Source organism: Chlorocebus sabaeus, chromosome 22 (genome assembly GCF_047675955.1).
Source record: "Chlorocebus sabaeus isolate Y175 chromosome 22, mChlSab1.0.hap1, whole genome shotgun sequence".
NCBI lineage: Eukaryota > Metazoa > Chordata > Mammalia > Primates > Cercopithecidae > Chlorocebus > Chlorocebus sabaeus.
In genome coordinates, this window is record NC_132925.1 from 75348026 (window position 1) to 75361933 (window position 13908).

General features: G+C 45.6%; 1 protein-coding gene across 2 annotated transcripts in view; it reads left to right on the top strand.

The window, feature by feature from the left end:
* The first annotated feature begins 453 nt into the window (after window positions 1-453).
* PRICKLE2 (prickle planar cell polarity protein 2) overlaps window positions 454-13908 on the top strand; it is a 354501-nt gene continuing 341046 nt past the window's right edge. Inside the window, exons 1-2 of one of the 2 annotated variants that reach the window (XM_007984889.3) lie at window positions 454-601; window positions 1360-1445. In XM_007984889.3, the coding sequence (XP_007983080.2) occupies window positions 560-601; window positions 1360-1445 (128 nt within the window). In that variant the 5' untranslated portion in view covers window positions 454-559. Of the gene's footprint in view, window positions 602-692; window positions 710-1359; window positions 1446-13908 lie in introns of those variants that run through there. The other variant, XM_007984888.3, reaches the window with a different exon arrangement.

Genomic DNA, 13908 nt, shown 5'->3' on the forward strand with positions numbered 1-13908 from the left:
TGGTGGTGGTTACAGGTCTGTACGAATTTGTCAAAACTGGCAGAACTGTGCACTAAAAAAGGGTGAATTTACTGTATGTGGATTATACCTTAAAAAAACTCAACCCTCATCCTTCCATCTCCACTCCCCTACCCCAGCTACAGCGGCAGGGGGGCGTGAAACGGTCCCTGCCCCTAGGCTGGGGACAAGGGTGAGGGACGAGCCTTCGGGGGCGGGACCAGGTGAGCGCCGGGAGTTGTGCCCAGTGGGCCTGGAAGCCAGGAAAAGGGAGAAAGTGGCCCCAGCTGGGTGCGGGGGAGGGATGGGAAGAGCCGGTGGACCGCGGGGCGAACCCGGGAGGGCGGGGGGATGCCGGGAGAGAGGGAGGGACCTGCGGGCGGGGAGGGAGAGGCAGAGGAAAGGGAGGAGGGGTAGGCGTGAGCTCCGGAGAGAGCCGGGGGCTGCAAGGCGGAGACAGCCAGGCCAGCGGCCGCCGAGGGTGCCCGCCCAGGCGACCCGCCCTCCCGGCCGCGGTGCGGACGGACCGACGGACGGCGCTGCGAGCAGGAGGCGTCCGGCCATGTTCAGCCGGAGCTCCCGGAAAAGACTCTCCAGCCGCTCGGTGAGTGTCCCCCGCTCGAGCGGGGCCGATCGCCGGGCACCTCCAGCCGGCCGCGAGCGCCCGCGCGCAGCCCCACTGCGCCCCGCGGCTGCGCACCTGTGGCCCCAGGTAAGCCAGCCCCGCGGGCGGGGCGCGTCCAGGGCGCGAGAGAGCGCTCGAAGGCGCGGGAGGGGTTAGGTTCCGACCCCCCGGCTGGGCGACAGTGAGACCCGAACCGTGGCCCTCAGGGTCACAGTCTGGGGGATCCCTGGAAAGCCCCCTCCCTCCAGGCAAATCGGAATCCCAGCACTAAAGCTCCAGCGTCCAGCCACTTGGAGCTCTAGCGGGGACTTGGACTTTGAGGCTGTCTTTTGGGGTGTCCTCTGCTGCCCCCTTTCCGGGAGCACCAGCCCAGTCCAGCGATGCTCGCTTCTTGCGGACTCCAGGGAACTGAAGGGTCTTGCTTTTGTTTCTTAGAAACCCGTGACCAAGGTGTCTGGGGGAGACAAAGCCCCAGCCGTGGCCATGTCTAGGTGGTGTGGTGCCCACGCCAGAGGCAGCCTGCCTGGGTCCGCGCACCCTTCCCCAGGCAGACGGGAGACCACCCCTGGGGCACTGGCAGCGCCCCGCCCCGTGCCCCCCATACAGAAGAGGAACAGTTGACTCAAATCACAGGAGGTGGGGTGGGAGGGGCAGGCCATCCTGCCTGGGACACGAGTGGGGCTGTGGAGGGAGCCCCCGTGGTGGAGACATGCGTGTGTTTTCTTTTTGTTTTGAAGTTGACCGGACTGGGGCGGATAGAGCGAGGCCAACCATGTAACGCCTGTGGTGACCAGTGCCCTGGGTTCGCCTTGCATAAATGGAGGTAGGAAGCCTTAAATGCACAACACTACAGCAAGAAAAAATATGCAATATGTTTTATATATATATATATATATATATATATATATATATTCCCCCCGCGCCTTAAATCTCACTTGTAAGTCACATGGAAAGAATGCAAAGGCTGTTTCTTTAAGAGCGGAGCTACATCTGCTACAAATATTGGAGGTGGAAGTGGTGGCCAGACACTGGGGGATGCAGGAGAGCCGGGTTCAGGCTGCGTTTCCCTGATGTGAAAACTGTGGATCCCTAGCACTGGCACTATGTGTCTAGGTAACTCACTCCAAAACAATTCACCCTGGGCATGACAGTGTTGCCAAGTGCCACAGTGCTGTGTGTGTAGGATTCCCTGGACTAGCTGGCGTTTTCCAATTGTGTTTTTAATTCAGCGCCTGTAACTCTGGGTCCCAACCACAGACCCATTGCTGCCCGCCTGCGCCGTGTCAACCCTCTTCGGTGGCCAGATGTTTCTTATTAAATGTGCCTTGAGTGTTGACTTCCAGGCAGCCCCAGCTTGGATTGGAATGATTATGTTTGGGAGACAAGGGAGCTGGGTGCCCTCCCAGTGCATCTGGCTGCTGGGGCTCTGGTTGGGAAAAGTTGGGGTGCAGGCTTACAAGCTGTCAGTTTGCTGATTTCAAGCAAGAGGTGAATCCTCCCTGGCGTCTTCATGAAAAGGAAAAACTGGTGACAGGAGAAAATTGTGCAATATCATAACACATTCTCTCTTGGATTAGTGCATCTTTCTCCCTTTCTCCACCACTCAAGCTGCTTATGAAGAGGGCTTTTTCTGGATGCTAGGCAGAAAAGCCTGCTTTGATTCCACGCCCCCACCCCATTAGTGCATCTCTACTTTTCCCCATTTGTAATGTGTGTTGGGCACCCAGTTATAAGAAAACTCCCAACCAGCTCCTTCAGAAATTAAATGCTTTTGTTCCTGCTTCAGATGGGTCTGGCAGCCTCTTTGCCTTTGTTTCAGGGCACTGAGCGCAACCCTTATGGCTCCCGAGCATTTAATAACTTCTGTGTCAGAGTCAAGGCAGACGACCTTATAAATATGTAATTGGCAGGCATAGACATTCATCAGTGGTACCGATGTGGTAGCCCAAATCGGTGTGCTGTAGGCCAGACCCTTGTGTGTCCCAAATATGAATATGGGTGAAAAAATGAGAGTAGGTGTAGAAGTCTTATTTTGTTAAACCAAATCCAGCATAACCAAACTACTGAGTGCTTCCTTTTTGATGCATCTTGTGCTCTAATGGGGGTGGGAGAGGCAGAGTAATGAACAGCAGAGTAAGTGATTTCCAACTTTCCTTTCCTCACCTACTCTGCAGCCCTTGGGTCAACTTCTGAACAGGGGCTTTGTGGGGCAGTGGCGCAGGGTGGGTGTGTAGCCTGGCTTCTCTCCTTCACTGTGTGATCCCTGATCACCTGTCTGTCACTACTTTCCCTAGTTCCCAGTTTCCCTACTCTTAAGTGGGCATAATAATGGCATTTAATGCAGAGCGTGATTGTAGGGATTAAATAGATCTGAAAAACACATGCTTTGTCCAGTCCCAGGCATATCATAAATACTTGCTAATTTTGTTCATGATTTTTAGCATCCCTTCAACCACTGCTCAGGAGGAGACATAACTAGTGTATCTGGGGATGCTAGGGGTCCAGGGCCACTCTAGACCTTCATGATCACAGCTTTTTGAAGAATTTTAAGCTGTTTTAATCTGGGTGATTTTGCAAAGGGAAAACAAGTGTTTTGTTTTCAGCCCAATTATGGAACTATTCTTTTGGAAAGAGACCCTTTCAACAGGCTTTGACAGATTTTCATGCTGAAGCAATTGCCCTACCCCAGCAGAAAGACCACTTCGGCTTCATGAATAGGGTTTTTATGGCACTTCCACCCATTGCTGGAAAAGAAGCGGCTCCTTGCTCTTACCCCCTCCTTTTCCTATTGGCATACTTTTGGGTGACCTTTTGGAGAAGAGAGATAACTATTTCTGGGTTACACAGCACGGTCTTCTTTTTGGCAGTTTGAAACCCACTTTACAGCCCTCTCACTGGGGCAAGTATGAGCCCCTTGGAGAGAGAGTTGGGCCTGGGTAGGAAGAAAAGGTAGGCCTGACACAGAGGCCAAATGCTGCCTTTGCTCTGACCCAGGGAGAATGGAACTGTCCTCACCCCAAATGCCAAAGAACCCTAAGATGATCACTTGTTTCCTTTGTTCACTGCATCATCCCCTTCACCGGTCTCTCTGCTTCCACCCTGGTCCCCTTCCAGTACTTTGTCCACACAGCAGGCATCTCTTAAAAACAGGATAGAATTGTGTTACTGCCTCCCGGCATGACGGCACTAAAGTTCTAGGGAGGAAGGGTGTTGTAAACAAACTTTGCTTCCCTCTGATATGGTGGAGCTTTGAAGTCCAGACACAGCAAGGCTGGCATTTGCAATGGCTTCAGCAAGCTGTGTGACCTTGGGCAAATGACTTAGGTTCCCTGAGTTCCATTTTCCTCACCTGTCAAATTGGCAGCTCTCTAAGGAACAAATATTTGAAGGCTTGCTCTGCACCTGGTACTCTGGTGACACAGCAAAGAACAAAACAATATTCCTGCCCTTATTCCACTAATCACATTTTAGATAAACTAGTGAGGAAAGGATTCTCTGAGAAGGTGACATCTGAACAGAGACCTAAATGAAGCAAGGGAAGAGGATCGTGCTCATTCGCACCTGACGCAGGTACCAGCAACAGATTGTTAGAAATGCAAAGTCTCTGGCCCGCCCCAGACCTCCTCAATCCAAACCTGAGCTTGAACAAGATCCCTGGCTGCTGCTTGTATGCATTAAAGATTGAGAAGCACTGAGTTAAAACACCCAGCATTGTGTATGGCAAATTGCTTTTCCTACGTCGAGTCTTCCTCGGTGCCAGGAAAGATGCCCACGGTCCTGTTGAAGTCGTGTATATTTTATGGGGATTTTCCTGAGTGATCACTCTTTCCATTTTTGTTGTCACCCACACCTTTAGGTAGCAAATGTGGGTTGTTTTTTTTTTTTTTTTTTTTTGAATTTCTAAAAAGAACAAAAACAGAAAAACAAAAGCCTCCAAGACAGGTATTTATGGGTCTCAGAGTACAAAGGTCTCACAATTGCCAGCAGGATCTCTCTCCTCCACCTGATGGAAGGCAGCTGGGGAGCCAAGGTGGCTATTGCAGGGTGCTCCCGCAGATGACCTATCCTGGAAGAAACATCACTCCGGGGTGGCCTAGGGGAGACTCTGCTGGGCTGGGCGGCTGAGGGAATTTTCATTAAGGAAGATTAGGGCATCTTCATGGACTGCAGCCAGAACAAAATCATTAATAACTAAGCACTTAGCTTACCCTGCTACAGGATAGCTTTCTGAGTGGGGGTTAATTGGCCTTGCTTGTTTGCAACCAGTTTGAACAGGGAGAGAAAAATAGCCATTTTTACAGTGAAGATTTGCTTATCTACATGCCAAGAACTGATGAATAATAATAGTAATAATTACGGTAATACCAAAACAGCATCAGCAATAAGAACGAGTGCTTGCTTTGTCCGGGATCGTGCTTCCGTGTTTTACATACATTTTAATTTCATCCTCACTAAATCCTATAAAAATAGATGTGATTATTTTCCTGGTAAGAAAACTGAGGCTGAGGGTTGTTAAGTAACTTAACCCAAGGTCACCTGGCTAGGGAGAATGCTGCTGGGATTTGGCTCCAAAACCAAATTTGGCTCATTTTCTTGTGATTCTTGTTACTTGTTCTAAAGTAGTGCTCACAAACTGAAAGCCCTTGAGTCAAATCCAGCTTGCAGATAGGTTTTGTTTGATCCATACAACATATTAAATAAGGAGGCTTTTTCTAACATAAGCCCAGGTTTCTGGCTTCTGTTGAAAAATCCAAAGATCAGGTAACATCAGGAATACTTTCCTGCATTTCTGACAGTGTCTGACAGGAGCTGAGTAGTTGCCCTTTAGATGGGCGTGACCACAGCTCACCATACTCTCCAGCAATCTAGTTGAGTTCAGGGAACTCTTCAAATATTTAGGTTACCTGTCAGGGACTGGAAGTGATTGAAGCTTGCAAATCCTGAATGAGCAATCTCATCTCCCCCAAAGAGAAAGTAAGCTTTCTCTATCAGCTACCATTTTAAAGCTTGACAATGCCAGGAAAGTGTTTTACATCTTTTCTACCTTATCATTCATGACAGCCCTAGAAGGTAAGTGCAGTTATTTACATCCATTTTAACGGGTAAGGAAACTGAGTCTCAGAGGAGTTAAGTAATTTGCCTATGGTTACACAGCCAACTGCTTAATGGGATTGTGTCCCCATCTGACTTCAAAAGTCTGTGTTCTGGGCCAGGACTTCTCAAACTTGCATACAAATTACTGGGGGCTTTTGTTCAAAATTCAGATTCTGATTCTATAGATTTGAGGTGGGGCCTGAGATTTTCCATTTCTACCAAGCTTTAAGATGATGCCGTGAAGCTGGTTGGGGGACCAACACTTTGAATAGCAAAGGTTTAGTTTAGATTGGCATCAGTAAAATACAGCCTGCTGGCCAAATGTGACCCTTTTCCTGTTTTGTATGGCTCATGAGTTACATTTTTAGATGGTTGGGGAAAAAAATCAAAAGAAGAATATTTCACAACATATGAAAATTATATGAAATTCAGATTTTGGCACCCAGAAAAAAGTGTTATCTGAATAAAGTCATACTCATTTACTTACATCTTATCTATGGCTCAAATATGTAGGTTACCTGTCAGGGACTGGAAGTGATTGGAGCTTGCAAATCCTGAATGAACAGGTTTTTGTGCTACAGTGGCAGACTTGAGTAGCTGCAGCTGAGATTGTATGGCCCAGAAAACCTAAAATATTTAGTATCTGGATCTTTATAGAAAATATTTGCTGACCCCTGGTCTATACCACTATCTAGGGCAACATGCAAATAGCTTATTTTAGTTTAGAATAAAGGGATCTGAGAATCTTTTGGAATCAGGGCTAGAGGAAACACCCCCTCCAACCTAGATGAGAATGATGGTAAAATCAAAGGCAACCAAAGAGCTAGGGAACAGACCAAAGCATTTTCTAAAGGGCATGTGGAGATGAGGCTTGCAAGACAGGATCAATGAACCTCCAGTGGATTCTAAGCCCCTTGTAATCCCTTTAACGTTCCAGCTTTACTGATAAATGTAGATTCAACTTGAGCATTAAAAGACGGGCTTTCCTAACAAGCCTCCTGGAGTCCCACTTTCATGGGCAACTGACACGGAATGCCCAGTGCAGGGGGAGTGTTGTGAGATCGTTATAATTATGCAGAGCTGTTTGTCTCCAGACAACGGCAGCCTTTCCAGCCGGGATGCTTTGGCCGGGATGCAGTTGCTCCAGAGGCAGCGCTTGCTGGGCTAGCCAAGACTGTGCCTTGAAAAGTCTCCCTCCTTAGTTGCCTGGGCGATTGTGTTGATTGATGACTGAGGCAGCAATTCGGGGTGATGCCGGCCTGGTTTCCTTTAATGGATTGTAATTTGGCTAAGAAATGGGTTCCCACTGATTATTTTGCTTGGAGAGGAAAAACACTCTGCCTCAGTCACTGACATGCCAAAAAATGGGAAAACAAGGAGAGGCGTTCTGGGGGGTGGGGGTGGGGGAAAGCGTAGATTGAGTTATACCTAACATCAAGGCAGGGAAAGATACTTAACTGATAAGAAGGTTGCAGGTTGGCTCACTTAATGTCATTGGCATTTAATAATACACCTGAAAGAAGTTGAAATACCTTACAGGGTTTTTTTTTCTGCGGGAAATACATCAGTTTATGCCGGTATATCTGTATTACCTGTTTTTGGAAATAGACATAACTATTTTAAAGATATTAAACTATCTCACACGTTTGCACATATGAAAAATACATATCATAGAGGGGAAACCCCTTCTTTTTCATACCTTCTAGACCAGGGGTTGGCAAGCTGCAGCCTGTGGGACAAAATTAGCCTGCTACCTGTTTGGTATGGCCTACTAGCTAAGAATGGTTTTCACATTTTTAAATCGCTGAAAAAAAATTCAAAAGAAGAGTAACATTTTTGTAGCGTGTAAAAATGATACAAAATTTCAATTTCAGAGTCCATAAATAAAGTTTCATTGGAACACAGCCGTGCCTGTTCATCTAGTAACATCTGAGGCTGCTTTTGCAGTAGCAGAGTAGTTGAGACGGCCCTTATGGCCTGCAAAACTGAAAGTATTTACTATCTGGCTCTATACAGAATCAGTTTGCTCTCCTCTAAGCTACAGATATATGTTGTTTATAGTCTGGTATTTATTTCCTTAGGTTCATTCAGATTATTTATTAATATTGCTTTAACAGAAAATACACATCCTACATGTTATCTTTTATAGCTTACTTTTTTCAAACTGAGAAATACTTTCTGGACATTTTTCCATGTCAGTATATAATAGCCAAAAGCATCTAATATATTTATTAGTTTTCAGAATCCATTGTATGGATTATGATTAAGTCAAAATTTCTCCCTTCATGACCACTCTGTTTTCCATTGTTCCCAATTATATATCATATAATGATAGCTTTTCTCATGCTACAGCATGCCTGTGTAGTTTTACCCAATTTTATGTTTCTGTGGTATAATTGGAATTACTAGGTGAGAGGAGGTAACATTTAAAATTTTAAGTGCTCTTGCCAAATTGTCCTTCGAAAAGATGGTGCCAATTTGCACCCCCATTCTTTTAAAAATTTGAGTACATTTATGTGCTCTTTGGGCTGAAACTTTGAAACATCTCAACTTGTATAGCAACCTGGTAATTAATCCTTGTTTAATCACCCTGAGTGACAATTTGTGCCTGATGACTACTGAGAAAATACAGAGCATTGATGTCAATCGTCTTTTGTTCAAAATAAATTTTATTTGTTTTTAACCATGAAAGCGATACCCACATTCTGTTGAAAGGTTGTCATTCCTCCTGATGCCTCTGTAGTTTAAGGTTGTTGGGATGAGGGAGAGCCTAATAAGTTTGTTATTTTGTGGTCTCTTGGTTCAAAAAACTCAAAGGTCACCCTTTAACTATGTGATTAATGAGTACCCCAGAGGGATTTCCCTATGGAGAGAGGAAGCATTCCCTAATGGGAATGACTTCCAGATCTTGAGCTTTTTGAGATCAAAGGGATTGAACCTGCCTGTGTATGGGAGAGTCCTAGGGGTATGATCTCTGCGGGAAATGTATATTTCTAGCCAGGGTCACAGAAACTTCTATGAAGCTTGTAAGGGTTTATATGAAAGGATTATAGCTGAGTGGTTAAAGGGACTGGCTTTGAAGACATTGTTGGAATTGTAGATTTGGCTTTGTCTCTTACTAGCTAAATAGCCTTGGGCAAGTGACTTAATATTTTTGAGCCTTGATTTTTCTCATCAGAAAAATGGGGATACTACTACTTGTCTCATGAGGTTGTGGTGGGGGAATGCATGTAATGTGCCTCCCACTTTTCATGACCTGTAACCTGGGGTTGATATATGTTTGTGGTTTCAAGAGGGTTTAATAAAGACAGGGCACATGTGGAGGAAGAATATCTGGGTTCAAGGTCCTGGAAATTGTAGGTTATGTAATCGATAACAAGTTACTTCCCCACTGTATTAGTCCATTTTTACACTGCTAATAAAGACATACACCAGACTAGGCAATTGACAAAAGAAAGAAGTTTAATGGACTTACAGTTCTGTGTGACTGGGGAAGCCTCACAATCACGGCAGGAGGTGAAAGTCACGTCTCACATAGTGGCAGACAAGAGAAGAGAGCTTGTGCAGGGAAACTTCCCTTTTTAAACCATCCGATCTTGTGAGACTTATTCACTATTATGAGAACAGAGGTGGCTTACGCCTGTAATCCCAGCACTTTGGGAGGCCGAGGCAAGTATATCACGAGGTCAGGAGTTCGAGACTAGCCTGACCAACATGGTGGAACCCCGTTTCTACTAAAAATACAAAAATGAGCCAGGCATGGTGGCCCACACCTGTAATCCCAGCTACTCAGAAGACTGAGGCAGGAGAACAGCTTGAACCCAGGAGGTGGAGGTTGCAGTGAGCTGAGATCGTGCCATTGCACTCCAGCCTGGGCAACAGAGTGAGACTCCATCTCAAAAAAATAATAATGATGATGATAATAATAAAGAGAACAGCATGGGAAAGACCTGCCACCATGATTCAATTACCTCCCGCTGAGTCCCTTCCACAATACATGGGAATTCAAGATGGGATTTGGGTGGGGACACAGCCAAACCATATCATTCCACCCCAACCCCTCCCAAATCTCATGTCCTCACGTTTCAGAACCAATCATGCCTTCGCAACAGTTCTCCAAAGTCTTAACTCATTTCAGCATTAACTAAAAAGTCCACAGTCCAAAGTCTCATCCAAGACAAGGCAAATCCCTTCCACCTATGAACCTGTAGAATCAAAAGCAGGTTAGTTACTTCCTAGATACAACGAGGGTACAGGCATTGGGTAAATACAGCCATTCCAAATGGGAGAAATTGGCCAAAAACAAAGGGGCTGTAGGCCCCATGCAAGTCCCAAATCCAGTAGGGCAGTAAAATTTTAAAGCTTCCAAATGGTCTCCTTTGACTTTATGTCCTGCATCCGGATCATGCTGATGCAAGAGGTAGGCTCCCATGGCCTTGGGCAGCTCCACCCCTGTAGCTTTGCAGGGTATAGCCCCGCTCCTGGCTGCTTTCACAGACTAGTGTTCAGTGTCTACACCTTTTCCAGGTGCACAGTGCAAGCTATCAGTGGATCTACCATTCTGGGGTCTGGAGAAAGGTGGGCCTCTTCTCACAATTCCAGTAGGCAGTGCCCCAGTAGGGACTCTATGTGGGGGCTCCAACCCCACATTTTCTTTTTGCATTGCCCCAGCAGGGGTTCTCCATGAGAGCCCTGTCCCTGAAGCAAACTTCTGCCCTGGCATCCAGGTATTTCCATTACATCCTCTGAAATCTAGGCGGAGGTTCCCAAACCTCAGTTCTTGACTTCTGTGTACCCTCAGGCTCAACACCACATGAAAGCTGCCAAGGCTTGGGGCTTCCACCCTTTGAAGCCACAGCCCAGGCTGTACCTTAGCCCCTTTTAGTCATGGCTGGAGCAGCTGGGATGAAGGGCACTAAGTTCCTAGACTGCACACAATATGGAAACTCTGGGCCCAGCCCGCAAACCCATTTTTTCCTCCAAAACCTCCTGACCTGTAATGGGAGGGGCTGCTGCAAAGGTCTCTGGAGATATTTTCCCCTTCGTCTTGGTGATTAACATTCAGCTCCTTCTTACTTATGCAAATTTCTGCAGCCGGCTTGAATTTCCCCTCAGAAAATGGGATTTTCTTTTTTAGTGCATTGTCAGGCTGCAAATTTTCCTTTTATGCTCCATTTCCCTTTTGAAACGGAATGCCTTTAACAGCACCCAAGTCGCCTCTTGAATGTTTTGCTACTTAGAAATTTCTTCTTCCAGATACCCTCAATCATCTCTCTCAAGTTGAAAGTTCCACAGATCTCTAGGGCAGAGGCAAAATGCCTTCAGTCTCTTTGCTAAAACATAACAAGAGTCACCTTTGCTCCAGTTCCCAACAAGTTCCTCATTTCCATCTGAGACCACCTCAGCCTGGACCTTATTGTCCATATCGATGTCAGCATTTTAGGCAAAGCCATTCAACAAATTGCTGACTTTCCCGCATTTTCCTGTCTTCCTCCAAACTGTTCCAACCTCTGCCTGTTACCAAGTTCCAAAGTTGCTTCCACATTTTCAGGTATCTTTTCAGCAGTGTCCCACTGTACTGGTACCAATTTACTGCATTAGTCTGTTTTCATACTGCTGATATAGACATACCCAAGAGTGGGCAATTTTTTGTTGTTTTTTGACTGAGTTGTGCTCTATCACCCAGGCTGGAGTGCAGTGGTGTGATCTTGGCTCACTGCAGCCTCTGCCTCCTGGGTTCAAGTGATTCTCCTGCCTCAGTCTCCCAAGTAGGTGGGATTACAGGTGTGTGCCACCATGCTCAGCTAATTTTTGTATTTTTAGTAGAGATGGGGTTTCACCATGTTGGCCAGGCTGGTGTCAAACTCCTGACCTCAAGTGATCCACCTGCCTTGGCCTCCCAAAGTGCTGGGATTACAGATGTGAGCCACTGCACCAGGACCGAGACTGGGCAAGTTACAAAAGAAAGAGGTTTAATGGACTTATAGTTCCACATGACTGGGGAAGACTCACAATCATGGCAGAAGGTAAAAGTCATGTCTTACATGGCAGCAGACAAGAGAAGAGAGCTTGTGCAGGGAAACTTCCCTTTTTAAACCATCAGATCTCATGAGACTTATTCATTATCATCCGAACGGCATGGGAAGGACCTGCCCCCATGATTTAATGACCTTCCACTAGAGCCCTCCCACAACATGTGGGAATTCAAGATGAGATTTGGTTGGGAACAAAGCCAAACCATATCACCCATCATGAGTAAAAGCCTTTCATTTGGTGAACGGGAGTGATGATTCTTGTCTCATGGCCTAAACTTAGAAGAAATAGAATGGAGGGCCTCCTTGTATAGCACTTTAGGTTCCAAAGGAATGAGACTTCTGATGGAATAATAGATTCATATTACATGTTAGACACTCACTTTGGGTGAAATGGAGTTTGATAGAATTGGACCCTACAACCTCACACTCATTTTGCCTAAGTGAATTGTGCATATGATATTTATAAAAACAGTTTGCAAACTATAACAGAAAGATAACTTTCAAACTCTGCCTCTGGGGCAGTACATAAAAACGGGCCTTTTTTAGACCCTGCAACCCACCAACTGGACAATGGAAATTCATGTCTGTAATGAAAACATGTCATCAAGGCAATACTTAATCAGTTTCCCCCAGCCTGCTTAATAAGTATGAATTGTTTTTGGTTCCTGTTGTGCCACATTAAACATTTCCATTTACATGATCACAAGTCCCTAAGTAGAAGCTCCCTCTTCTGAAGCATGAGAAACATGGATATTTATATAAAATTTGAACCTGGGATCTCTGGAAACTCCTGAGTTTAGATCTGACCTGTAGGTATATTTTGTTAGCATTGCACAGGATTTAAATTTTAAACCAGTTGCCAACATTTAAGATATTGTGTAAAAACTCAGATTTGGGCTTTCTCTGGAAAGATGGTAATATCTGGCAAAACTAGTCTAATATTCTTTTCCTTTAAGATGAAACATGTGTTCAACTTTTTCAGTTTCCACCATTCCCTATTGTCTTACACCTGGCCTGCCTTGCTGATTTACATTACTGGTTGGCCACTGCAGACATCAGATTTTGTGACTACTGATTTGAAAGAAACCAGTGAGTGAGTGTCATGACTGGAAGGATGAAATGAATGGTGGGGTAGCATAAAGTCACTACCTGGCAGGGGCAGCTGCCCTAAGCAAGTCCTCTCAGCAGCTAAGCCCTCCCTTTCTGGAAGATGCAGTAGAGGAGGAGCAGACACTATTGAGGGCCTGCTGTGTGCTTGGTTTCTTTCAGGAATCACTTCATTTCCTACTCAAAACAGTTTCCTGAGGCATGTCTTTTATCTTCCACTTTTTAAATATGGGGCTGCAGGGAGGTTAGGTAGCATGCACTCGTTCACATTGGTCAATAAGTAATGGAATCAGGATTTGAAGTCAGATCTTTGAGGCTACAGATTACAAGCTCTTGAACCCAGAGAGTGTTTAGCTCTGGCATTTGATTCTTCTGGTCTAAATATAAACCTGTACCTTGGGGAAAACAGTTTTATATTCTCTATGGCCTGGGGATGAGATCTGACTAGTGTCTAAAATAGAACAAAATGTCTGAAGAACCCTGGACTAGTTGGTTTATTTGGGGCAAGATTCTTAAAAGGGAAACTCCTTCAAATTAGAGGTTGTGGGGTTGAGCTTACTGGGGGGTCCAAAAGGTGCCACCTTGAGAAAAATGGAATCGAGTGCAACGTGACTTCCCGTTCCTTAGGAGGCCACTTGCAGTTTTCTAATCAGATGTGACTACATTAAATTGGGCTCCATTCAGCTTGTTAAAAACTTTGGTGTAAATTGGGCTGCCTGGGAGAGCTTGTGTAGGGGGAGGGCAGCTTTAAAAATGCCATTTGCATAATGATTCCTGGAGGAAAACTCTACAAAAGGGATCAGTCAAGGGAGGGAATGTACAGTACCTCCTTTCAGCAGCCAACTATACGTCAACAAGCCTAAAAATAAACAAGATGTTTGTTATCCAGCCTTTGAACCTAGGCTTTTGAATATATGTAGCGACCTTTGGTGTCACATTGGCAAAACAGACACAAGCACATTTGACTGTTGGAAGGCATTTAATGAGCGCATTATTTGATTTTATGTTTGGTACACTACTTGGTGATGCAGAAACTGCTTTCACAATTCT